Raw genomic sequence first — 9,350 nt, forward strand, 5'->3', positions numbered from 1 at the left:
AGAACTGGGTCTATAGATAGAAGCAATATGAATATAGATTTCACCCAAATTTTAAAAAGAACTTAAAAGAATTTTGTCCCACACAGAGCTGTCCTAGGTTGAGACAAGTTCAACAGTCACTCAGAGGCGTCAAAACAGTCTGAGGGTGTTTAAAAGGTCCAAGTTAGCCTGGAAAAAGTCTATGGTTCTAGATGGCTAGTGGACTTTTTTTAAAAAAAAAAAAAACCAAAACCTTAAGTTCAAAATTTTAAAGCCTGGGGTCATATCGGGGAGTGGGAAAGGACTGAGTGCAGCCATGAAATTCTAATCTGAAAGCCCCGTCTACCCCTCCTTAAGACTCTCCTGGAAGAAGTCACTACCCATTTCTAGAATTCAGTTTCTCCACTTCAGCCAAATCTGGCTACAATATATAGTCCAGGGTCCCCCTCCCAAAGAGCCCACCCAGGGAGCAAAGAAGGGACAGAGAATAGGTATATCTTTCAGACTGGGGGCCATGGTGCTGTTCTATCAGGCTTGGGGTCCTTATGCCAGATGAGAGAGCTCTGAGTGCCCCCAGGCAGCTCTGGCACCTCCTGTGTGGGGAGATGTGTGACACTGAGAACATTCTTGAATGTTCATTGTCCTAGTCAGGCTGCTCTCTGCATGTCCTGAGACTGTCCAGACTTCACCAAGAGATCAGCAATGTTTAGACAGCAAAGAAAGCTTTGGCCAAGAGCCAGAAATTCATCTGGAACAGCTAACTGTGTTATGAAGGAATTTAGATCAATTCACTGGAATTATTATTTCGTTCCTTCTGCTTTAGCTTTTCTAGCAGGAGGTGTTGACATAACCTTGGGCGTGAGGCTCCCAATTGTATCCTGTCTCCGCCCCTTCCCCCAGATGACATTTCTTCACTTTCCAATCTCTTTCTCCTGGGTGTCCGGTTGCTCCTCCATAGGGGTCCAAGTTCTCAACTTAAAATTATCTGGAATTACCTTCAGGGATTGCTCATCCCCATAAAAGGGGTCTGGTTAGAGCAGGAGGAACTGGGGTGAAGACTGTGACGGGCTCGGCTGGCAGCAACATGAAGACCTTCCCCATAGCCCCTGGGATTCTCCTGGTTTTCATCCTCAGTGTGCGCCTCGGAGCTGCCTCAGGTATGTAGCTGCCCCACTCCCTTCCTGGGATGACTGGGAGAGAAGCCGAGGGGCATCTCCAAGGTCCTTCCTCTCCTGTTTTATAGGCCCCAGTGATGTGGCTAAGTACTGCTGCTTACAATTCAGCCACAAGACCCTTCCTTGGAAAAGGGTGCAAACCTATGAATTCACGAGGAACAGCTGCTCCCTGCGGGCTGTGATGTGAGTATTTATCATTTGGGCTACCAGCCACATAATTGGGTGGGTGCTGGCCAGGCCCCCAGAGTGCCAGGATGAGCCTCAGGATGAGAGCCTGCTAACTTGGGTTGCCACCGTGCCTCTGCCATTAACAGGTGTGATTCTGAGCTTTGGTTTCCTAATTCCCATACCACATGCCAGACACAATCCAGGCACTGTGCTAAATGCTGAATAGAAAAGAGAAAATAAGACAGCTCTTACAGAACTTACATCTAGCACAAGAAATGAGGCATTAAAAGATGTTTGCACAAAATAGGTAATCACAGTTGTGATGGGTGCAGGAGGGAAAGCAGGAGGGAGCTTGTCACTGTAGGGGAGAAAAATCTCTGCCCTCTTAGGCTGGGCCTGACAATTAAATTGACATAGACAGATAAACAGGAGAAAAGCATACAGATTTTTACATGTACATGGGAGTCCTCATAGGAAAATGAAGACCCAAAAAAGTGACGAAAACTAAATATTTTTATACTAAGTTGAACAAAGAGAGGCAATTATATAAAAGTAACTAAAATGTATGGGGGAGGGGCGCTAAAGGATGGTACAAGTTATCTTGGCAAGGTCTGTTTCTACAGAATTCTCTTGGCCTTGATGCCCTATCTCTGGTGATAAAGATGTTTCTTTCCTTTCATTTAAAAAAGGGAGGACCATTTTAAAATTTTTTGTTAAATTAGAGTTTATTGGGATGACAATGGTTAGTAAAATTACATAGGTTTCAAGTGTACAATTCTGTATTACATCATCTACATATATATCCCATTGTGTGTTCACCACCCAGAGTCAGTTCTCCTTCCATCACCATATATTTGATCCCTTTTATCCTCATCTACCACTCCGCTCCTCCCTTACCCGCTGGTAAGCACTAAACTATTGTCCGTGTCTATGAGTTTTGTTTTGTTTGTTTTGTTTTGTTTTTTAAAGATTTTATTGGGGAAGGGGAACAGGACTTTATTGGAGAACAGTGTGTACTTCCGGGACTTTTTTCCAAGTCCAGTTTAGTTGTGGAGGGTGCCGTTCAGCTTCAAGTTGTTGTCCTTTCAGTCTTAGTTGTGGAGGGCGCAGCTCAGCTCCAGGTCCAGTTGCTGTTGCTAGTTGTAGGGGGCGCAGCCCACCATCCCTTGTGGGAGTTGAACCGGCAACCTTGTGGTTGAGAGGACCCGCTCCAACCGACTGAGCCATCCGGGAGGCAGCTCAGCTCAAGGTGCCGTGTTCAATCTTAGTTGCAGGGGGGCAGAGCCCGCCATCCCTTGTGGGACTCGAGGAATTGAACCGGCAACCTTGTGGTTGAGAGCCCACTGGCACGTGTGGGAATCAAACCGGCAGCCTTCGGAGTTAGGAGCACGGAGCTCCAACCACCTGAGCCACCGGGCCTGCCCATGTCTATGAGTTTTTGTTTCTTTGTTTGTCTGTCTTGTTCCTTTGTTGTTTTCAGTTTTATATCCCACATATCAGTGAAATCATATGGTTCTCGACTTTTTCTGTTTGACGTATTCACTTAGCATAATAATCTCAAGATCCATCCATGTTGTCGCAAATGGCACTATTTCTGCCATAAGGGAGGACCTTTTTTACATGAGTGTTTTATCTCCTGCTTCCAGGAAGAAAGGGGGAGGTCAAAGAGCCCTTCTGGCACCTGAATTTTTTTTTTAAGTAACTTTAGCTCAAAATAATCCTATGCCAAAGTGGCATAGTTTGGGATGGCATATTCTGCCACTCTTCGTCATAGTCACAGGAGGACTAACTCGGTGTCAGGAGAGTATCTCAGAGGAAGTGATATTTACACCAAGACCCTCAAGGATCAGGGGAAGTAGCCCAGGTAAAGGGGGCAGGAAGGGGCAGGGATGCACCAGCAGAGGGAACAGTAGATGGGGGTGAGAAGGACCATGTCACTGACACGGCAGGCAGGTCAACAGGAGCCAGGTCATGCCAGACTCATTGGTAGCAGGAGAGATGACACACACCTCACAGGCCCCCTGGCAGGACTAAACGAGATAATATATGCAAAGCATTTAGTGCTATGCCTCCACACAGTGAACATTCAACAAATAGGAGCATCTTTAATTAAGTGCAAATACACACAGGGAAGGGGTGGTCATTACTCTCCAGGACATGGGGCTTCCTGAGCATGAGAGAAAGGTGCAGAAGGGGAAAGAAGGGACTCCAGAGGCCAACCTGAATGCCATCGTTTTGGGACAGTTAAGGATGGGAAAGAGGCACTCAAGTGCCTAGATATGGTGGGGGGCTGGGGGAGGGCACTCCAGGGCTCAGGATGCCCTGGGTCTTCTCCTTTGTGTCTTGACTGGCTTTCTGGAGGTTCCGAGTCATCAACACTTAACCAACTGCAGGTGAAGAGCCCTGAGCTGGCCTCAGAGCAGTGGCTCTCTCACTTAGAAGCTGTGTGAACTTGGGCAAGTCAAGTTTCCTCATTTGTAAAAGGAAGATGAGAGGTTTGTGTCAGTTATCTATGGCTGTACAATAAACCACCCCCAGAACTTAGGGGCTTAATACAATGGCCCCGTTTCTTATCTCACGTAGTTTCTGTGGGTTTGAAATTCCAGAACGGCTTGGCTGGATGGTTTTGGCTTGTCTCTCATGTGTGTCTCTCATGTGTCAGGAGGGGCTGGAGCTGGAACCGCTGGGGCTGGCAGCATCTCTGTCTTTGGGGCCTCTCTGTGTGGTTTCTCTGTTGGACTAGTTTAGACTTCCTCACAGTACGGTGACCTGCGGTAGGAGTCCTTACCAGGTGATTCAAGACTTCAGCATAAATGATCCAGCAAACCAGCAGAAGCTCCACCCTCTTTTCTGATTTAGCCTATGAAGTCACATAGTGTCACTCACTTCTGCCACACTCTGTTGGTTGACAAGTCCCTAAGACTGGCCAAAATTCAAGACCCCCATCTCTCAACAGGATCAATAGCAAAGCTATGTGCAGCCACCCTTTCACATGTCCACAAAACTCTCGCTTCTCTCTATTTTCCCATTCTTTTGGCTCTTCTCCCTGCATGTGCCGGGGCCTGCCTGACAGCCCTGGAAACATCTCTGGGTGCTGCCAGGTGCTCCAGGCTAGAGAGCCCCGATCTAGGTTCACGTCACGTCTGAATGTTCTCAGGGTACAGGAGGCTGGAGGAGATTCAGGGACATTAACCAGATCCCCCAATCTTAATGAGCTCACAGAGGGAATCAGGAATCCTAGGAAGAAATGCACAGGAATCCTGTCAAACAACCCAAGATAATGTGCTTACAAATTAAGTGGCAGAATGCATATGAGGTTCCTTTTCGGGAGGTGATGCACATGTTCCAAAATTGATAGTAGTGATGGCTGTATGATCTATAGATATACTAAAAACTGAATTCTAGTTATACACTTTAAATGAGTAGGCTGTATGATGTGTGCATTACATCTCAGTGAAAACTGGTAAGAAGCTCAGTACAGTTTAATGCTTGGACTAGAGCTGTTGGAAAATGCTTCCTGGGGAAGGCGGGCCTGAAAACGTGGTTTCCTGGGGAAAGCAGGATATTGGAGAGGAGGGAGGGCAAGGGCCAGGAGAGGGAGCAGGGATCGTGCGAGAGGTGCGGCAAGGTGAGGAGACCAGCAGTGTGAGAAGAGGGAAGGCAGGCGGCTGCCAGTCCTTTCCCATCCCTTTCCAGAAGGCGGACGTTCTGAGCGTTGACTCTCAGCGTCTCTTTTCCCACAGATTCACTACCAAAAAAGGCCGCAAAGTCTGTGCCGATCCGAAGGAAAAGTGGGTGCAAAAATACATTTCTTCACTGCGAGCTCAGCAACGGCCGTGACCGCTGAATTTTCAGCCCAACGACCCGGGCTCTGCTCTTGGTCCTGTCCTTGGCGGAGCCTGGAGAATTTCTTCCACAGATGGCTTCATGGACCTGGTGGGGAGGAAAGGCATTTTCCACCAGAGTTTTCTTTAATAAAGTTTTTCATAAAAATTGGACTTACTCATAAATATTCTTATTCAATAAACCTGAGAAAAGAAGAGAAACAGGTCTTCCTCGGCCTCCGCGATGGCGAGTAGCAGCAGCTCAGGGGCAGCGGTGGGGTTCCCGGGGGCAGTGAACCTGAAGGTGGTTTTATACTCTGAAAACGATAGCCTAAAAAGTAATGCGTAATGAAGCATTTTCAACATGCAAAACTCTTTTCATTTTTATTACATAAAAATAATTTGAGTGCTTACCTAATATATCTTGAGTGGTTATCTAATCACTAAACAGGAGATGTCATTCAACAAATATGTGACTATTTTCTGAAGGAATAAAGGTTTCCGGTCATTAAGGGCAGCTGATGGGTTCAGTGGTTAGAGCACAGTGCTCAATACGACTGTCTCTGGTTCGATCCCCACATGGGCCAATGATCTGTGCCCTCCACAACTAGACTGAAAACAAGATTTGACATGGAGCTGATGGGTCCTGGAAAATCACATTGTTCCCCAATATTCCCCAATAAAATTCTTTTTTTAAAAAAAGAGAGAATTCCAGTCATTAGAGTAAAACTAATCAAATGTTCTGTAATGTCTAAGATCATTTTTGTGTGTCATTATTTTTACCCTGAAAGTTTCAACTAATCAAAGTTTGGTTCAAAATAAATTTTAGAAAATTTAGGATAGTATTGATTCTATTTCTATAACAGAATCTCAATGGAATATTTTCCCCAAGACTAATACAATTTAACCTGGTTTTATTTTAGACTTTGTTAGCTTCCATTTAAATGATAGTACAAGCATTTACTCTTTAGAAGCAGTTTTCCCCTCCCAGCCCCCCCACTCCGATTCAAGCCATTGTTTCTCAGTCTAGCTGTGGAGGACGCAGCTCCCTGACCCATGTTGGCATTATGAGCCTTGCGCTAGAAGCATTTTTTGTTCTTCAGACAAACTGAAGTGATTTTAGTAAGGCTTAGTAATATTTAAATGGCAACCTCTGTACTGTTTTAAAAATCTAGTATTTAGAACATTTTGACTTTTTAAATGCATGAATCTTCATCAAGTGCCCTGGAAGGTCTATTATTGGGAGAACTGGGTGGGAGGCAATAAGAACTTGTGATGATAAGTCTTTTATTTTATAATAAATACTGCAAATACTGCACGTTATTTCAAGTATTTATAAAATCACAAAGAGATCACTTTTGGGGGCGGACGGGTGGCTCAGTTGGTTAGAGCGCAAGCTCTGGGCAACGGGGCTGCCGGTTCGATTCCCATGTGGGCCAGCAAGCTGCGCCCTCCGCAACTAGAATGAAGTCAATGAGCTGCGGCTCACGGTTGGAGCTCGGGCTCTCAACCACAAGGCTGCCGGTTCCACTCATGGACTCCTGCAAGGGAGGGTGGGCTGCGCCCCCTGCAACCAGCAGTGGCAACTGGACCTGGGGCTGAGCTGTGCCCTCTACAACTAAGACTGAAAGGACAACAATTTGACTTGGAAAAGTCCCGGAAATACACACTCTTCCCCAAAAAAGTCCTGTTCCCCTTCCCCAATAAAATCTTAAAGAAAAAAAAAAGAGATCACTTTTGTCAAGCTTCAAAATTTGTATATACTTTTAGGGCATAAGAGTTAATTGTTTTATTTATAACTATAGATTAAGTTATTTATGTATTTAACAAAGCAGGAAAGTATATTGAGAAGGAGTTATTTTACAGAGGACTTCTTGAAAATGTTACATTTCTTTTAAATTTAAACATATATTTTTAATGCATACTTAAGTAATATTTAAGGAAACCAAAGTAATGATACAGTCGTAGTTTTGTGCATGTTCAGTGACAAAATAAACCCATTTTGGTGGTTAAAAAAATAAAAAAGAAAAAAGATACTGAGTCAATATTTACAGCTGACTGCCTGGCAGGCCCCTAACCCCTGAACTGACCCTGATATTGAATTCTGCCTTACGTTTTTTTTTAAGATTTTTTTTTTTTTAATTGGGGAAGGGGAACAGGACTTTTATTGGGGGAACAGTGTGTATTTCCAGGACTTTATTGGGGGAACAGTGTGTTTTTTCCCTGGACCCATCAGCTGCAAGTCAAGTTGTTGCCCTTTCAATCTTTGTTGCAGAGGGTGCATCTCAGCTCCAAGTCCAGTTGCCGTTTGTCAATCTAGTTGCAAGGGGTGCAGCCCACCATCGCTTGCGGTAGTCGAACCAGCAACCTTGTTGTTGAGAGCACTAACCAACTGAGCCATCTGGCCACCGGGGAGCTCAGTGGCAGCTGAGCGGCAGGTCGTTGTCTTCACTCTAGTTGTGGAGGGCACAGCTCACTGACCCATGTGGGAATCAAACCGGCAACCCTGTTGCTGAGAGCTCACGCTCTAACCAACTGAGTTATCCTGCCGCCTTACGTTTTCGTTTGTGCAGAAAAGCACAGACAATTTTAATACATTTTGGGAAAATGCTCAGTAAATGTTTTAACATTATTTAGCAAGGTAAGTTTATATTATTTGGAAAATTAAATTCTGTGCAACACCTCATAGAGTGTTGGCACTGGGTAAATGAAATGCCTTCATATTGGGCAGTGTTTTCTCATAAAATATTAATGATAAACATAAATATTATCTACCTATCAACCCGAGGATGCCTATGTCGATATAGCCTAAAGAAGTTTTTAAAAAGTAATTATAAATTCACAAGAAGTTGCACAAGTAGTACAGAAAAGTTGGGTTTATCTTTTATCCAGTTTTCCCCAAGAGTTTCATCTTACATAATTATAATACAATACAATATCATACCCAGGAAATTGACATGGGTATGAAGTGTCTGTATGGTTCTGTCATTTTATCACACGTGTAGATTCGTGTAGCCACCATTACAACCAAGATACAGAATGATTCCATCACTACAAAGATCCCCTAGTGTTATCTCTTCATAGTCATTCCCTCCTCCTCACCCTCATTAACCCCAGCAACGACTAGTCTGTTCTCCTTCTCTATAATTGTGTCATTTCAAGAATGTTATATCAATGGCATCACATAGTTTGGCTTTTTTAGCTTCACACAATGCCCTTGAGATACATCCAAGTGGTTGTGTGTATCACTAGTTCATTGTTTCTCACTGATGAGTAGTATCCCATGGTATGATGTACCGCAGTTTATTTAATCTTTCTCCTCTTGTAGCTTTTCGGTTGGGGGCTATTATAAATAAAGCTGCTAAGAACAATCATGTACATACAGGTTCTTGTGTGGGCATCGTTTTTATTTCTTTGGGGTACACACCCAGGAATGCAATTGCTGGGTCACAGCGTATGTTTAGTTTTTTAAGAAACTGCCGAGCTATTTTCAAGAGTGACTGTACATTCCAACCAATGATGTAATTTCTGGTCATCCTTGCTAGCATTTGATATTTTTTATTTTAACTGACCTAGTAGCTGTGTAGTGATAAATAATCATTGTGGTCATAATTTTCATTTCCTTATTGGCTAGCGAAGTGGAACATGTTTTTATGTGCTTATTTGCCATCCATATTTCTTCTTCGGTGAAATGTCTCTTGTGTTTTTCTCTGTTTTCTAATTAGATTGCTTGTCTTCACTGTTGAGTTTTGATGCGACCCTTATCAACACGTGGTTTGCAAATATTTCTCCCCAGTCTGTAGTTTGTTTTTTCATCTTAACAGGAGGATCCTGCATAGAACACAAGATTTAATTTGGATAAAGTTTAATTTTTTTATTTTTCTTCATGTTTTTGGTCTCATTCTTAAGGATTCTTCACCAAGCTTGAGTCCAAGTGATTTTTTTCTATGTTTTCTCCTAAAAGTTTTATAATTTTTTATTTACAGTTAAATCTATGGTGCATTTTGGGTTAACTTTTGTTTAGGTATGAGGTTTAGGTCCAAGTTTGTTTGTTTATTTACCTATGGATACTCAATTGCTCTAGCACCATTTATTAAAATAACTATCGTATTGTTCCTCCATTGAATAGTTTTTGAAATTCAGTTCTTTTTTTTTTTTTTCTAATTGGGGAATGTTGGAGAACAGTGGGTTTTTCCAGGGCTCA

The 9,350-nt window shown here is 43.4% G+C and overlaps 1 protein-coding gene across 1 annotated transcript; it reads left to right on the plus strand.

The window, feature by feature from the left end:
- Positions 1-909: 909 nt before the first annotated feature.
- On the plus strand, positions 910-5,276 carry CCL26 (C-C motif chemokine ligand 26). The gene is made up of 3 exons (XM_033110928.1): positions 910-1,136; positions 1,223-1,337; positions 5,066-5,276. The coding sequence occupies exons 1-3, from the start codon at positions 1,064-1,066 to the stop codon at positions 5,160-5,162; spliced, it is 285 nt and encodes a 94-aa protein (XP_032966819.1). The 5' UTR covers positions 910-1,063; the 3' UTR covers positions 5,163-5,276.
- The last annotated feature ends 4,074 nt before the right edge of the window (positions 5,277-9,350 follow it).

This window comes from Rhinolophus ferrumequinum, chromosome 7, assembly GCF_004115265.2.
Source record: "Rhinolophus ferrumequinum isolate MPI-CBG mRhiFer1 chromosome 7, mRhiFer1_v1.p, whole genome shotgun sequence".
NCBI classification, from domain to species: domain Eukaryota; kingdom Metazoa; phylum Chordata; class Mammalia; order Chiroptera; family Rhinolophidae; genus Rhinolophus; species Rhinolophus ferrumequinum.